This window comes from Magnolia sinica, chromosome 1 (assembly GCF_029962835.1).
Source record: "Magnolia sinica isolate HGM2019 chromosome 1, MsV1, whole genome shotgun sequence".
Lineage (NCBI taxonomy): Eukaryota > Viridiplantae > Streptophyta > Magnoliopsida > Magnoliales > Magnoliaceae > Magnolia > Magnolia sinica.
In genome coordinates this window covers 29223672-29241448 of record NC_080573.1, presented here as the reverse complement: position 1 = coordinate 29241448, position 17777 = coordinate 29223672, and the positions used below count along the sequence as shown (strand labels likewise).

Below are 17777 nucleotides of genomic sequence, written 5' to 3'. Positions count from 1 at the left end.
TGATCGAGCCTAAGATGAAGTTCACTGAGCCTAACATGAAATTGACCGAACCCAACATGAAATTCACCGAGGCAAATATGAAATTGACCGAGCCCAACTTGAAAGTGACCAAGCCTAACAAGAAATTCATAGCGAGCCTAACATAAAATTCAACGAGCCCAACTTCAAATTGACCGAGCCTAACATGAAATTCAACAAGCCCAACTTGAAATTGACCAAGCTTAACATGAATTTCACCGAGCCCAACATGAAATTAAGCGAGCCCAACATGAATTTCACCGAGCCCAACATGAAATTGACTGAGATTCACATGAAATTCACCGAGCTTCAGATGAAATTGACGGAGCTTCAAATGAAGTTGACTTTGCTTAAGAGTTAAGTATCCTCATTTCATGTTGGGCTCAGTGAAATTCATGTTAGGCTCGGTCAATTTCAAGTTCGCCTTGGTGAATTTCGTGTACGCCTCGTTCAATTTCATGTTAGGTCGGTGAGTTTCATGTTAAGCTCGTTCAATTACATGCTAGGTTCGATCATTTTCATTGCAAGATTGGGTTGCACGATCTCTCCAAGTGGATGGATGGTCCGGATACAAAACATTCTTACCTCCCACAGCCGCCGTATCAGTGAAATCCGTGTTAAAGAAGAAGAAGAAGAGTGAGTTGAAGTGAAACACGATTTTCAGAGAAAAGTCTTTAAGATTCCACGTTTATCGATGCATCCAGTTTAAGGGAATGAACGTAACCCTGAGTAGGATGGAAGATGGGAGATGCGCAATGATAGTATATGGAGATTCAATGGAGATTTCAAGAAGAAAAGGGTGGGAAAAAAAAAAAGGATTTTTTTGCTATAGATGAGTTCAGGCGTTGTTTTGGGTGTGTGTAAGTGAAAGGAATGCAAGTTATAAAGCAGGGGTATTTTGGTCTAGTAAAAAGCTGCTCATATAGAGGGGTCATAGTTTGGTATAGTAAGTTTGGAATGGCAGAGTAAGGTAGGTGGCTTAAAAGTGAGGCATACAGTAGGAAAAAACTCATAAATAAATGAGAACCTGTTTTGCAGACACCTAAAAATGAGTTCCATCTCATTTTAGTTAATCTTAATTATGTACTAGAGATCATATTTCCTCTTAGCAAGGATTAAAAACAATCTTGACAACCCACAATCACGATCTCTGATTCATAATTACAATTAACTAAAAATGAGATGAACTACACGTCTGCAAAACACACCTTAATTCTATTAAGAAAAGAACAGCTAATTACATTAATTACAAGTAGCCATACCCATTGTGGCAAAAAGTAGGAAACGTGCTAACTTGAGTTTGCCATCGGAAAGACAGCTCTCTTGAGTTAAACTAAAGTGGGTCGAATCTGCAGCTGAATGGTAACAGTCCGAGTTTCAACCTTGAGGTCTCGGGTTCAAGCCCAGCTTGCCTACCCAAAAGAAAGAAGGAAAGAAAAAAGAAAATAATACATAAATAAAAAAGGCCTCTTGGTGGGACTGTCCTTATACTGCTGTAGAAACCAAACTGCAATTCATTGCAAAAGAGTATCTTAGGCTCAATTTCCAAATAAATGAGGTCGAAGTTCACATGGCATAAAAAAACCATCCAAATTAAATGTAACCGAAAAATGCTAACCTCTCCACCTTCACCTGTAAAGTCAAGTTAGCAACATCCCCAAAACTTCCTGAAACTTTTTAAGGATGCATGGCACACCTAATCATCAATACAAAAGGTCCATTCAATACTACTATTGAGAATAAATCATGGTGCAAGTATCATGCCGATCGAATGATTCTGACCCTTTGAGCGGGGGCATTTTGTTACCATCCACGTTGAGCCAAAGTGCTCCCTTGGAAACATGAGTACAAAGTGGGATCTACCAAATAGATGTTTCAAGATAATGACTGGACCCATCTTGTTTCTCCACTTGATTGTCTATTTTTTATGACATTGATTAGATGGTTTGGATAATTCAATTGACGCGATTTTTGCACTATGACTAGAACCCAGTCATATGCATGAATGAACAGCCTGGATCCATGTATCGCAGTCCCATGAGTCATTTAACAGCTCTGGGAACATTGCGAATGTACCCATGAAGGTGAGGAAATTAGCAAAACCAGAATGTAATAACCAGAAAAATATAGCAAAATCTTGATCAACAAATCACACATGTTTCCACGCGCGCGCACGCACACACACAGATGCATAAAGATTATTTTCTTCTTCTTCTTTAGTTGAAGATGAGAAACAGCAATATCTCATTAAGAAACCTATAGAAGCTGGATACTGAAAATGAACAAAATGACCATCCACATGGCATCCTAAATTGGAAAAACATCTTTCTGAATCCACAAAAGAAATCAAATCCCAACTCCTATGGTTGGCCCAATCTAATGCCCATAAGTAGACTGCCTGGTACATAAATTCTGGACTTGCTTCCTAGACAAAAAGTAAAAAATACAAAAAATCAGTTCATACAGTCGAGTCAATTATTCAAGTAGCACAGGTTGACTCGGTTTTGGCTCGAATGGGTTGTTTTACAAGCTTTTTGAGCCCTAGAAGCAGCATGGGCATGGTTACCAAATATGACGCCCTACGTCCTCCAAGATTCATGGATAAGGTATGGTTGACTATGGACAAGTTATGACTCAGCTGGTCCCAAGCTTAGCAAAGTAGGCTCTAATGATGACGATCATAACACCAACACTGATAGCTACTAGGCTCTGATGGGAACATCTCGCGCACATGCACCGCCTCTCTCTCTCTCTCTCTCTCTCTCTCTCTCTCTCTCTCTCTCACGCATGCACACAAGGAGGGCCCAGAACCACTATCGATCTGGATCGATGACGACGTCTAAGGAGGGCCTCCTAGTTAGAGGGTTGCGTTTTTGTTTATTGGAGTAGACCTGATAGTCACGTGAATCTCACCATGGGTTCTCATGATCGTGGCCCACTATTCTAATTAATCCAGTACTTTGGGTTTTGCTTATTATTGTTATTAGGAATATCATGGACGGTTTAGATTGTTTTGATTAGTTGTTATTTTTTATTACTTCGTCGCCAAGTAATAAATTGCGCACATGGCGCGAGTTTTGGGGTATAGGGTTTTTTTACAAATAGGCACCCCTTGTATTCTTTTTCATTCAATGAAGATTAATAAAATTGCTGCGTTTTTCTGCTCCTCTAAATTTCTGAGTTGTGGAGATTCAATTGGGTGTGAAACCCTCCCTTCCTTGAAAGGCTAACTACCGTAGTGCGAAGCCACACCTATCCCGATTCGCCCTCACCTTCTTCCATCCATAGTTCTCTTCTCCTACAATCTACATTTCAAATTCATCCTTTATTGCAGCAATTTTTCTCTCTACAGCAGATTTTCAGAATCTAGCCCTGCAGGAGAGCTGAAACTTCGACGGAGAACCACGCACAAACCGTGCATCGGATCAAGCTGAGAGTTGGGGGTTTTGGAGTCCATCTCTGGCCGACCAGAGCCAAGGTGACCTTTTTTCTGAATAGTGGGCCTCACACACATGCGGCCGGTATCACACGCACGTGCGCTAGGCCATTGCTGTTGTCCACATGTGCGGTACTTCTCTGGTTCGTCTCTCTCCTCTCTTTCACTCCTCTTTCACCCAAAATCCCTAAACTTAACCCTAAATTATTCAAATCCCCAATTTTATACCCTTTCTTCAACCTTAAGGTTCCCCGAATTGAAATTTCTGAATCCCTTGAATTGGGGGAATTATTTTTGTGTATGTGTGAATGAATTTACCTTCCTTTGATTCTTGTTTGGTTATAATTTTGATTGATTCGGCCCTAATATGTGTAAGCCTGGATCCACATAAGATTCCCCTTGATTGAGTGCTTGAACTTTTGTGTGGGATGTGGAATTTTTATGTGATTGTTTCTGAATTAGTATAATCTAAAGCCTGAAATCTTGGATATCATATTTAATTTTCATGTCCTGCATCAGGCTCTGATGATGGGTCGGGGTTATGATTGCACTATTGAACTAATACAACACAGATATTTCACTTTTTTTTTTAAAGTTTCAGCATTCATGTTTTTGACATATTCAGACATGGATCTTTAGGTTTGGATGTGTTTCTGACAAACCATATGTTTCAGTAAAAGATAAAAACAGAGCCTTTGTAGGTACTTCCATTTAAAAAAAAAAAAATTTAAAAAGAAGATATCACTTATGCTTACCTCTCAACATGAAGGGATGCCAAGAAGCATAAATTGCTTCAGAATTTTGCTTTGGAGAGTGTTGGTGTCAGCAATAGGGTAATATCACCATAAGCTTCTTCTTGTCGCACATCGATGAACCCATAACTCTTTAAAACCTACAATTGGCTGAAAAAAATAAGCAACAAGTAATCTACTAAAATGCAAAATAACACCCGTATCAGTTTTTGTTAAAAATGGCTTAGGCCATGTGGTGATGCCTAAAAATGAGTTCATCTCATTTTAGTTAACGGTTATTGTGTATTAGAGATTGATGTGATTTAGAACTCGTTTGCAAGTGATCCATTGGTGCAATGTAATAACAACATATATTATCTCTGGATTAAGCAGGACATTTAGGTAATTTTGAGATTAATCCATGCCTTCCATACCTAGTTTTTTAGATGGAGTAAACATTTGATACTCTAACAGTGCATGACAGTGGAGAACTAGACACAGATTTGTAGACTTGTACAAGCAACTCAAATTAAACCATTCTGGTTGTTATCCATAATTTGATGGACCATAAACCTTGGAAGTTGTACTGATTTGATTATCTAAATAGTGAACTGGTAGATATTTATATCCATTTCACTTAAACATATCCTATGATGGGAATTTACCAAACATCCGTCCACTAAACAGAAGTTAGGATTGCTCAGATTATATGATTTTTCAAGGAAAACCCATTCTCATTAGGATTTCCAATTTGGAAGCCTAAACAGAGGGGTATATGCCATATGTACAAATTCCAAATGCATGTGTATCAAGTGTGCATGCTCTCCAAAAGTATCAACTAACTCCCCTTTTCCCTCCCAGGTCTTGCAAACTGCTTCCTCACTCCACATGGGTTGCATGTGCCATATGAAAAAGACCTTAATCAGTAGTTAAGCACCACTAAATAACTGACTCAACGAGGCCAAGCCTATCAGGAAAAAAAAAATGGCAGGAGACAGCAACATGGCATGACTTGCATTGGACAGCCATGAAGAAGGAAAGAAAGAGCATAAATGAGAAATATTTATGAAGTGGACCTGAGAATACTGCAACATATTTTCAAGCAGCAAAAAGGGTCTTCGAATGAGAAGTATTAAAAATATCCATTACCAGTGTTTCAAAAAACATTCTTGCACACTGTTTCCTTGTTTTCCCTTCTAGGATCCTGTTCAAGCTCAGATGTCCTGACTGGCCTTTTGAAATTTGAGTTGCAGGAGATTGATTTTTCAGATATTGAGCCACAGCCCTACACCAAGCACATTCCTTGGTTAAAACTACACAGACCAGAGGAGGCAAAATATCAATCCAACATGAATTTAAAAAGGAACTGTTTCAAAAACCTGGTCCTCACAGACAATGAATTGACATCACTTTCTGCGCGCCCACCTGCATCCATAGGAAATGGAAATTTTAGCCGTGATAAAGATTTTTAAAAATGCCCATTTTCATCTAGAAAAAAATGCCAAGTCATATTCGTAGATGATAATGAGAGCAGCAGACAAAATGACATGATCCAGAAGTACCATGTCAGGAATAGAAAGTCTTTTGCATCTTACCAGATTGTGCGTTACTGTTATCTGCTTCCAAAAAATTTAGCTCCTACAAGAAAGATGACAAGCTCAGGAGTCTGACCTTAGTAAACAGACCACATGAATGAAAAAAATGTACCACTGCATTGACAAGAAACAAGTTCACATAAATTTCCACAAGAGTTTCAACACAAGGTCGTAGGTTCAAGCACCCATTGTGGTGAAATCCCACTGTGGTGTGAGTGCACGAGTGTGTGTAAAAAAAAAAAAAAAATCACATAAATTTCCATGGACACAACTCACTTCTGCTTCTGCAGAATTCAGCATATTTGAACTCCAAGGGTCACCAGCTTCCCCTACAGATAGTTGTTCCCTTAGACAAGGAACCGGTGATTCTGCAGAATTCAGCAAATCTGGTATGCATGAGAGATTAGTGTCCCGTAGAGGTAGTCTCTCTTCTGAAGGAACCGTACGTGTTTGAGACTCAGGGTCAGCCGGATCAGCATAGCCTGACAATTCTGGTGTTGGCAGTAGTTCAGTCTCCTGAGGCCTTCCTAATTGAGACACTGACCCCAAATTGCTGGCAGGGAACGGTGTTGTTTCTTCTCTACCAGACGGAGATGGCATGAATTCAGGTAAAGGACCATCAAAGTGATCTTCCTGAAACCAAGGATGTTCAATTTCCATATCTGAGGCAGGCATGCCATTAGGAGATTCCGCATTCCTGGGTTCCGGAGGAGCTGCTGTGGGAGTAGGATCGACTGTCGAAGCAGTGTAAGTCTTCTTGAAAACTTCCTGAAGGTCAGCAGACATTCCTGCAAAAGATACATTTTGTATTCCCATAAAACCAGTGCAAGCATTAGAACTAAGATGTAGAAAGATGTGTACTGCACAAACATCAAGCTTACCAGAAAATGAAGGCTCAAGAAAGACATGCTCCATTTGACGGATCTTGTGGAATCTCCAAACATCTAGAGCCGACACAGGGAGTTTCTTACGTTTATGCACCAATTTACTAGTATCCACAAGCTGTTTTCTCATGAACCTATAAAATCCAGGTATCAGTAGGTGATTCAAGGAAACCCCAAATGCTATGAGAGCCCAAAAAAAGGGAAAAAGGAAAAATAAAATAAAAAGATCTTCACATCGATCATGAGCTATCATTTGGCAACTGTTCACCTAGAGAATGGCTACCTATAAAACAGTTATGTTGAAAGACAAATGACGAGTAAAAACAATTGGGAAATAAAGCTAATTTAGTCAAATTGTATAATCTTCTTATTTTGTTTTGATATTTATGTTGATCTACCATATCCCTTTACCATTGTCAGGAGATATTTTTTTAGTCACTATGTGCCTTTCATGTGGTTACGACTGAAGAAGTTGAATACCTTTCTACCCCTTCCAAAAATAAAATATGCAACCGTCGATTATGCAGTAGTTCATGCAATCTTCCATATAAGAAGAAATGAATTCTTCTATATACTAAAGGACACTAGGTGATGGACAAACCGCCATGCTTACTCCACCACCATGGTGTTTGAAGCTCACATGGATCTAAGTTGGGTTGGTCGTAAAATGACAGTCATGCTATAACATAGTTTTTCATATACTCTAGGAACACATAGTTTTTCATATATTCTAGGAACACTTTTGATAAGAAGCAGAAACCAACTCCATGAGAGTATAAGCACAATATCAGAGCATCACATAGGAAAATGAAAGAAGAAAAAATAATGCATGGATTTAAGTATTACCCAGAGTTACATATAGTGGAAGACATTTGCAGTCTTCTTGGATGGGCAATACAGAAAAAACCATTTTGTTTGATACACACCGTAGTGTCATATACAAACTCATAATGATTCCCACCAGATAGGGTACTAGTCTTTAAGACTGGATGCAAAAATAGGGAAAGCCAAGATTTCAATCCTTTATGTCATCATTTAAACCTTTTCTTCATGATCTGCTTTTCATACCGACCATGTATACATTGTGATGATATTAGTTTATCTGTAAGCTATAACTGACACTGGCATTCTGGTGTGAAAGACTGCAGCTTAATCAAGAGGGTTCTATCGGGAGATCTCTACTACCATGCTTGTTCCCAAAGTTGAGCTCCAGAATTTTTCATCAGTGGAATATGTTACATTGCCATGTGGATTTTTGTTCCAGAGTTTTGGCACTTCTCAATTTCAAATGTGAAATACCTTGAATAGATTTAACTTGGAAGATAAAACCTATCTCAAATTGCATGAGCATGTGATCCAAGTAATCAACTCTTTTATGTCAACCCAATTTTCCAAAATCATGTGCTCAAACAATGCATTGCATAATCCAACTTTTTCCATGTAAGTTTCTACGAAAATCAGAAGAACTTACTCATTTGTGAATACCAAGGACTCATCAAAGAATTGTTTTCTCTTCCTTAACTTCGCTTTTTTCTTGTCAACAGGCGGAGTCGGTTGTAATACCATTTCAGGTAATTCATGACCTACATCATGAGAAACCAAGGTCATGTAAAGGACACATGATAAACCATGGTTGGACTCAATAAAACAACAAACACGAGATATAGCGTGGGTAGAATTTGCAAGATATGGAAGTATAGAATCTATAAATGCAACAATGAAATCCAATCAACTGACCGAAAGAAATACTCGGATCAAAATTTTCAGGTTCCCCTGCAGATCCAGCAGTAGGCGGTGTTGGGTGCAGCCGAGATGGCAGAGATTCTCCTCCAGACGCTAAGACTCCTTCCGTAATGGGAGAAAGGATCTCTTTCTGATTCAAGGTTGGATCAAAAGGCTCGTGCTGTTCAACAGTGTTGTCATCGAAATCTGGGAACTCTGGAATGTTTCCTGACTCAGGAGGTACAGCATCCCGAGGGTTCTCGATCTCCAGAAGATCTTCATGGAAACGGTCATCATAAAGCTTCTGGTTGGATTCTTCAGCAGGATTACTCAGGCCAGAACCCGTATTGCCCACACCATTGGACCCTGAAAGTGGAGGGACGACACTAGAGGAGAAACATTGTCAAAACAGGTTCCTCAAATAAAGAAGATACATGAAATCCAACAAAATAGCAAACATACTCTTCTTCCATTGGTCCAGCACCGGGGTTTGGAAGGTCTACTGGAGATGTGTCCATCATAATATCCTGCAAAAAAAAAAAAGTTTTTCAGGCTATGATGCAACCTTCACTGGTTGGGCATTTTGAAGGTGAAAGACTATCAAGATAGTGTTGCAAGAGCCAAGAAACATTAGACCTTATAGTTACCGATAAAAATAGTGACATATTGATCTCCTTCACCCAGGATCTGATCTGCATGCACAACCCCAAGCATTCATCTCTGAAAAATACACACCATGTGAAGAAATTGACAAAGACAATATCATGAATGCGACGCATGAAGCTTATACCTGTGATGGTGATCTCCTCAAGAGTTTTGAGATGATTATCCGGGGCCCTGAGAACAAAACATATGGTGCGTACAGTTAGATGGTGAGTACAAGCTTTATCTTAGTTACCCAAGCTTCAAAAACTCTTACTGGGTCCGGCATATTGTGTCATCCAAGTCCCATGCTTCAAGTTCAAAGGACTCTGGCAGCGTGACAGAGTGAAACGACGCATGGTTCACATCTTCTGGCAAATTCACTTGTATCGAGGCAAATGCAGCCCCGAGATGGGTCAGGACCTCATTGCAATCATGGTAAAGATAGTCAACCTTCTTTGAGTATATTCTGACAACACCCAGTAGAAGATGACCCGATAACCTCAGCGCAATTGGGACTTCAGGAAACATGATGCGATCTGAAGGAACATCAAGAGATGCAAGCGGGAATAGATTAATCCACATGATACAATCACCAAAGAAAGACACATTTAATAACCAAAGCTGATACAATGGTCGAGACCCATTTGCAATGTTACTAAGGAAGAAGCAATGATGGACATGGCCTTCATAACAATCCTACAAACACCGTATTAATCCTTAAATGGATTTGACAAACTGTAAACCTTCAGAACAAACCTAAAAACATAGTACTAATTTTTAAACTGATGGGTAAATATCATCCAAGCTTGGAAATGCTTCAGGGCCTAGATCAAATGAAAGAAAGAAGGAAACTAGAAAGCCTCATAAATGGATTTCCTCATATCCCTCTAATATCAACATGCACATCTGACATTCGAGAGGGGAACTACAAAACAACGAAAAAGGATATTCCATATTGATCATCGGCCATGGAATTATCGGAGTTCTAGGAACAAAATACAAATTGTACGTGTATGTGTGTGTGTGTGTGTGTGTGTGAGAGAGAGAGAGAGAGTAAAGACATGGACAAATAGTTTTCTTCTTTGTATGAGAGAATTTTCCAGAAATGAAATAATTTCTAACCAAATACGTCCAGAGAAGGTGGTTCTGTTTAGTGAAAAATGAAAGACGAAAAGGCTGTGTTCGGGGGCACAAGCGAACTGAATTGCAAACATTCAGTTTAACCAAGGTGAAATTATTAAAAGCTGCTGGACAAGTATCGCCAATATTTGAAATGTTCGGGATAATATCACGAGATACACAAGGATATCATCACGAGATGTTCAAAATCTCAGCAGATTCTAAAATATTGTATCTTTATCACAATATTAACTCGAAAATAGTAAAAACATTTAGAAATTTGTTATATAAATATACACATACATACATAGATGTATGTGTGTGTGTGTTAAACTTTAAATTTATTTAAAAACTTCAAATAAGCGTTTTTAAATGTTGTTATTGTTGGCAAGATTTTGGCAGTAATATCCGAAGAAAAACCTCAAATTTTGAAAACCTCCCAAGAATTTTCCCGGCTGAGAAATTGCCATGAACAAGACTTGTCACTGTGATTGAAACCCAATGAGGAAGTAGCCCTCAACTTGTCGTCAAATTTCCTTCCGACCCAACCTAGAAGAAATGTGATTGAAATTCGGAGCACAGACAATTGATATTAATCTGAGAAAACCACTTTTGTTTTAACATCAGATTAATCGCTGCAAGAAAACCCAGATTCACCCAAAATAGAGCTCAAAGCTATTCAGTTAAAGCTCATTTTCTCACTAATTAAATTCAACCTGAAAGTAATGTGATTGAAATTCGGAGCCCAGACTCTCAATATGTGTACAAAATACATTGAATATGGACACTATCCAAAGATGGAATTCTCAGATTTTGGGGCCCTTGATTGATAATCAGCTAGCTGGAGAATAGCCTTGATTGGTGCACTTTCCTAATAGAACCTTGATTGCCTAATAATATCAATCTGAGGAAACCACCTTTGATTTATCATAAGATTAATCGCTGCAAGTAAACCCAGATTCACCCAAACTAGAGCTCAAAGCTCATTTTCTCACTAATTTAATAACGCGGCTGTCAATCAGCACGAAAAAGATACCCAATCAAAAAAAAAAAAAAAAACCGAATATTTATGACACCCAACTGCGAAAATTCTAAAGATGTAGAGAAAAAACCCCTAATCTATATATATATATATAAGCCGCAATCTAAAATGAAGATAGTTGCATCGAAATTCGCTCACCTTCAATGAAACAAATGGAGAGAGAGAGGGCGGGGGGGGGTTGTTGGGGGTCTTACCGACGGATGAAGAGATATCAGTGACAACGACATGGGATTTGCGGAGCTTGTGCTGGAGATGAGCAGCTATCCAAATCGTTCCAAGAGGGCTTTTCCTGGCGAGAAAGCTATGAGAGTAGAACATCTTTTTCTCTTTTCTATGGTTTCTGTGAGAGAGAGAGAGAGAGAGAGAGAGAGAGAGAGAGAGAGAGAGAGAGACTAGGGGCCTGTTTGGATGCCTGTAAGTTGGGTAAGTGGGAAGTGACTTACAGGGAAGTCACTTACAGGTGGTGTTTGGGGGAGAAAATTCACCTGTAAAAAACTGCAGGGCGATGGGGGTGAGAAGTCACTTCCCTGTAAGCCACTTACAGGCTCTACGATCGGATTTTTAAAAAGAGGGGAAGATGGAGAAACGCACTCTCCCTCTCTGCAATCTCTCTCTCCCTCTGCAATCTTTCTCTGTCTGCAACGACCGCCCTCCGATCTCTGCAATCTCTCTCTGTCTGCAACGACCGCACTCCCTCTGCAATCTCCCTCCGTCTGCAACGACCGCCCTCCCTCTCTGCAATCTCCCTCTGTCTGCAACTACCGCCCTCCCTCTGCAATCTCTCTGTCTGCAACGACTGCCCTCCCTCTCTGCAATCTCTCTCTCTGTCTGCAACGACCGTCCTCCCTCTCTAGGGTTTGATCGCAACGTTTCCTTTTTTCTGCTTTGAAAACGGGAGTGGCTTAGGTGTTACTCGTACATGGGCATGCTCTCCTGTGCACATGCGCACGTGCTCACCTTTCCACACGTGTTATAGGCCTCTAATCCGAACGGTTCATGTGATGCAACATCCCATTAAAACTCCAAGAACTAATTTTCACTCTGATCTAAAACTCTGGCGGGCCATATAAAAGTGTGATGAAAATCAAGGGAGGAAACTGTTTTCTTTTGTTATGGCCCACTAGAGTTTTAAATCAACGTAAAAGTTGGGCTTTGAAGGTTTCATGGGGTGCTTCATCACGTGGACCATTCAGATTTTCTACTAATATCACGTATTATGAGTTCTCAATAAGTCCTATTTTGAAAGGGAAATGAGCTGAAAAAACGGAAGGCGGGAAACGACGTTGGCGCAAAAATACGGAAGGAATTTGCGGGACTGCAAAAGCAATGGACAGGAAGTTCCTGCACTGGGATGTTACATGAGGCCCACTGTGATGTTTGTAAGAAATCCACCCCGTCCATCCGTTTTATGAGATCATTTTATGGTATATGGCAAAAAATGAGGTGGAAAAAAAACTCATGTAAGCCAGACGAGAGGAAAATTTTGGGAAAGAAACTCCAACCGTTGAAGCCTTCCTGGGCTCCACCTTGATGTTTATATACCATCCAAGCCATTTATAAGGTCAGTATCATAGTGATGAATTAAAAACCAAACATCTTAGTCTGATACAAAACTTTCGTGGCCACAATAATATTTCAACGGTGGTCATTGAAAATCCACTGTTTCCTCTCGTGAGGCCCATTTGAGTTTTGGATGCGCCTCCTTTTTTTGTTATAAGTCCTAAAATGAGTTCGAATAAGGGATGGACAAGATGGATTTCTAACGAACATCACGGTGGGCCCCACATAGCATACCAGAGCAGAAACTTCCTGCTAAAGGTTTTCACGAGAAATCCGCGTCGGGAAGGGAGAGGATTCATACAGGTGCACTCTTTTATTCTACACGCGTGGCATACACGTGGCTCTTTTAACCGTTAAAATCGCTCAAATAAGTACAGATATTTGGTGAAGGTAAATCCCGAAAAGAAAATAAATTTACTTGACATACCTAATCAAGGATGAATCAAAATTGAACGGTTGTATTTCTTATCTTAGTAACTGGCTATGATTATTATTTTTCTTGGGATGGGTTCACTGAGGTGGACTGTGAGGTTCACAGTGATGTGTGTGCCTTAAATCTACACCGACCAACCATTTCCAAATCTCATTTTAGGGTATGATCCAAAAAATGAAGTATGCCTAAATTTTAAGTGGAACACACCACACGAAATAGTTTTGATTGAATCTCCACCATCAAAAACTTTATGGAGTCCACTGGAATGTTTATTTGCCATCCAACCTGTTAATAAGGTCAGAGTGACCTTATATGAAGAGATCACACAAATATCATCTTGATCCAAACTTTCTTAGCCCATGGCAAGTTTTGAATGGTCAATTACTACTATTTCTTATACTATGGTTCATTTGAGATTTGGATCTGTTTCTTTTTTTAGATCATGCCCTAAAATGAGCATTCAATACACATGGATAGCATGGATATAGTCATATACATCAATAACAATATTTTAAAACGCTTATCAAGGTGGGCCCCACGGTGAGAGTCTCATGCACCAAAGCTGCGCCCGAGTAAATAGTTTTCTAGGACCAGACACATGTGGATGTGATCAAGGCATGAAAACCCCACGCCCACATTGTAACACATAGGCCGAAGTCCTGTCAGGCCCATGATTTGTCTTAACCCCTTGGGGGAGGGACGTCATTCTTATTTTCTTTTAGGGCCGTTTGATTTCCGATTCTTTGTGGTAAATACTGGTAAATGTAATTAATCATTATTTACATTTCCGCCTACAAGACTTTCGAGTGGAAGTAGTAGTTGGGTGATCCTGTTTGCTTGCTCTCGTGATGGCTGTAAATACGATGAAGACTTACCTGACGCTGTTTGATTTGTTGCTTACAAATGACTTGCAAGAGTACGGCAGTCATTGGATGGAGCGTAATAGTTTTCGCCACTACTAATGACCTGCAGGAGTACGGCCAGTTTTCGTACATGACGCAGATTGGGTACTAACCCCTCCCGTCCATCTCTGAGGAGCCACCGTGTTGTATGTATTTTATCCACATTGTCCATCAGTTTTTAAAGAAAATTTTAGAGTATGAGCCCAAAAAATTTGCCATATCTAAGTCTCAAACGGACCTATACAAATGGGATTTAACGCCTGCCATTAATAATTTCTTAGGAGCCTACCGTGTTTCATGACATCTGATATTTGTGTTCCCGCGCATCCAAGTATATGTTAACCTTTTGAACAGGTTGGATGATAAATAAAAATACCATGGGCCGCTCAAATGTCTCAACGGTGAATGACATTTTCACCACAGCGCCCTGTGGTGTGGCCCACTTGAGCTTTGGATCTGCCAAAGCTGGGGCCTTATTCACTAATATGATCTGTCAAAATGGATGTACGGCGCGAATAAAATACATACATAACGGTGGGCGCCAGAGAGCCCATGCCAGGACCGAGTCAATCCAGGCAGGGGCAGGAGGCAGTCCACGTCCTTCTCAAATTTCCTTTTCAAACTTCTTTATTACTCAGTTCATGGGATGTCGAACTTCTTTATTACTCGGTTCATTTTATACAACTGGAGCCTACTTTTCAGTGATTCAATCTGTTCTTCCACGCCATCCATTAGTTGTGGCTCACTGTCCATTGTCCCGTGTACTGTCCTTATACAAAAATAGTCCAGTCTGCTCATCCAATGGGCCACAATGTTAACCTTAAATTTTCTTCTTTGTCCACGTTATTTAGTAACTGCAGCACATATGATCAGTATTATGCCTCAAAAATTTGCTAGGAGATCTACATGGTGGAAGCCGTTTGATTGTTGGCTTGAATCATGTGTAGGCCATGCTTGCATATGGCTCCCCTGTAAATGTGAGCAATAGTTGAACGGTGTGGATAATCCCCTGCATGAAGGTGGCTCCTCCGAGCCTCTATCAGTTCCTAATATATTAATTCACCACTTAAGAATTTCCAAATAAAAAAAGCAAAGTCATAGAAGACCATTAAAACATGTTCTACAACAACATCATACATGTGAATGCATGTTGGACATCCACCACTACAAGTTTAATGGTTCAGAGAGATGAGGTGAACCGCCATAATGACAATCAATACACCTAGTAGAAACAGTAGTGCAATACCGTCGTCTTCATTTGAACTGTTCTTCGCCTTCAGAAGTGTAGGGTTTGAAGTTGAGGCTTCAATATATAAGGTATCATGACGGCTAATATGATTAACTTCAATTTCATGACCATACATAGCTTGATGTATAACCGCACTGTCATTGTCACCAGTCCAGGGTGGGAATTCTCGGTTTGGCATCTCTGGATGTTGTGGTTTTGCATGAAAAGCCTCCCATGCACAGACCGCCAATTCCTGCGTCTTGTACGATTGGAATAGCGCCCGGTGGAACCCATCTACCTCGGCATTACATGTCTCCCAAGTAAAGTAAATATCAGGTCTTCTTCCCCTAAATACAATGTACACCTTTCCCATCTAACATCAAAATGCAACTTCCATTAGAAAACAGATTCATATTTCAATATTAGTGTAAATAGAGACATTAGAGAGATTGCAAGTAGACATTACATGTACTGTAGAAATATATTGGAGTTACTACTTCGACGGTAAGGTAACATGTGATAGTAAAGGATCAACTTAGTAAATGGCAAGCAACACAGAAGATAGATAAGAGTACTATCTCTATTAAAAATTAAACTAGCATAGTAAAGTGTTAATTATCATGTGGTTTAGCATCACAATATTAAAGTCAAATTGTCAAAAAAGAAAACAGAAAGCAAGTCTCAAATGATTTTCAGTGGAGCATTCAACAACAACTCCCGCAAACTCATACGGTTGCCCAAAGGCTTCACTAGTTGGACATCATCAACATCCGGAGAAAATCCATCCGCTTATGATTAGGCAGGTTAAGGAAAGCAGCACCATATTCTTCCTCATTGGAAAGTAGTTTTGTTGCAGAGAGTACTTCTTGCCCGTTCAGTCTATCCAATTGCTCCAACTCTGGAATGATAACAGCCATTCTTGCAAAATTCTTTCCCTTTGTTATATTTGTCGCAATCGATTGCAGAGCTTCAGCCATGTCGGTCAAACCGTGACCAATCACATCAGTTGGACGCGTAGCCCTCGCCCTCTTCCTAGAGTTTGCACTGCTATTTATAATGTTAGAGTTGTTTCCCTTTGCAGGTGGAGTCGAATGTGGTATATTGGCATATTGGCGCCCTCACAACTGTCCCACTACCAATGGATAGTTGGACCACTGTCCCCAAAATCGTCGGATCCAAGATTAACTGATGTGGAATTAAGGTCCACAGTATGTCTCATTGGATCATCTGGATTCCTCAGGCCACCAAAAGAGCCCGTGTCAAAATTATAATTTCCAGTTGCACATCTTTTATCAGTGGCACGATCATCTCCAAAAATGTACTCCAATTCATCATATCTTGAACACGGCTTACCACGAACATGTTGTGCATACGTGTGTGACTATTAAGAAAACAAGAAATTTGAATGTCAAGTTAAAGGATAAATAGTCGGCCTAAATTACAATTGAATTTGATTTAAAGGTTTGAAAAATAATATTGTCTAACAAACCTTTATGTAGTGGACCCAAACATCCTCCATTGTGACCACCACCTTCAAACCATCATCCCACCCGAAACCACTAGCACTGCGTAGATCCCGTATTGTAAAGTACAATTTTTTCACAGTACGCAAGCGGTTAATGACGTTCTTCGACATGAGAATTATCCCCAACTTATCTCTGATGTTGTCAACACGTGGTTTGTACGTCTCCTTCTTAAACCCATGCTCACTCTTCTTCCCATTTGCAACCTACTCCACCAGACTATCGATAAGACAGTTGTCCATGACATCTGTCCAGCGAAGTATACCGCCAGGGGAATGCGCTTCATCTACAGATTTTCCCACATTCTTCTTTGGTGTCCTTCTTGGTGTTGTTGCTGCATTACATCCGGTAGCCCGCTTTGTGGGGGTGGACAGTTGAGATCTCGCATTCATTGGAGTTGATGAGGATAAATCTTCAAGTATCTAAAAAAAATACACATGTTTCAGTGAAATGAGAGAAACCACCTGAAGGTCTAAAGTGGTCAAAATGTTCATTGTAATACTGCCTATGAATGCGATGATTAAAATATACAATGAGTAATACGGCAAAAGAAAACAATAATCCTCAGGACATCAATTTTGGCCCAAAAAAAGCAAAATTGAAAAATAGCTTATACCCTTTGACTCACTGTACTATAATCATTCCACATCCTCTGTGCAATGCTATCGCGAAATGTCATCCATGCATCCCTCTCTGTCTAAGGGGCATTAAGCACATTGCGTAGGTCATCGATAGCAGGATTCTCCAACGTTGATGGTGACAGTCCTACATCACCATCTCTTGATGTACTATCAGCATCCACAATTTCTTCATCCCCCGACAAACGAATAAAATTGTGAAGGACACAACAAGCGAGCACAATCTTGACCTGTGTCACTATTGGGTATTGTGGAGCCATTTTTAGAATGGAAAATCGAGACTTTAATACCCCAAAGCAAC

At 40.0% G+C, this 17777-nt stretch overlaps 1 protein-coding gene across 1 annotated transcript in view; it reads right to left on the bottom strand.

The window, feature by feature from the left end:
* Positions 1–1163: 1163 nt before the first annotated feature.
* LOC131245327 (sister chromatid cohesion 1 protein 3-like) overlaps positions 1164–17777 on the bottom strand; it is a 42474-nt gene continuing 25860 nt past the window's right edge. The window contains exons 2-15 of the mRNA XM_058244700.1: positions 11387–11677; positions 9306–9567; positions 9034–9223; positions 8849–8913; positions 8402–8772; positions 8136–8247; positions 6662–6798; positions 6057–6568; positions 5781–5823; positions 5565–5610; positions 5335–5470; positions 4210–4346; positions 1637–1714; positions 1164–1525 (exon numbers count right to left, since the gene is read on the bottom strand). Coding sequence (XP_058100683.1) covers positions 4248–4346; positions 5335–5470; positions 5565–5610; positions 5781–5823; positions 6057–6568; positions 6662–6798; positions 8136–8247; positions 8402–8772; positions 8849–8913; positions 9034–9223; positions 9306–9567; positions 11387–11510 — 2097 coding nt within the window. The 5' untranslated portion in view covers positions 11511–11677 and the 3' untranslated portion in view covers positions 1164–1525; positions 1637–1714; positions 4210–4247. The remainder of the gene's footprint in view (positions 1526–1636; positions 1715–4209; positions 4347–5334; positions 5471–5564; positions 5611–5780; positions 5824–6056; positions 6569–6661; positions 6799–8135; positions 8248–8401; positions 8773–8848; positions 8914–9033; positions 9224–9305; positions 9568–11386; positions 11678–17777) is intronic.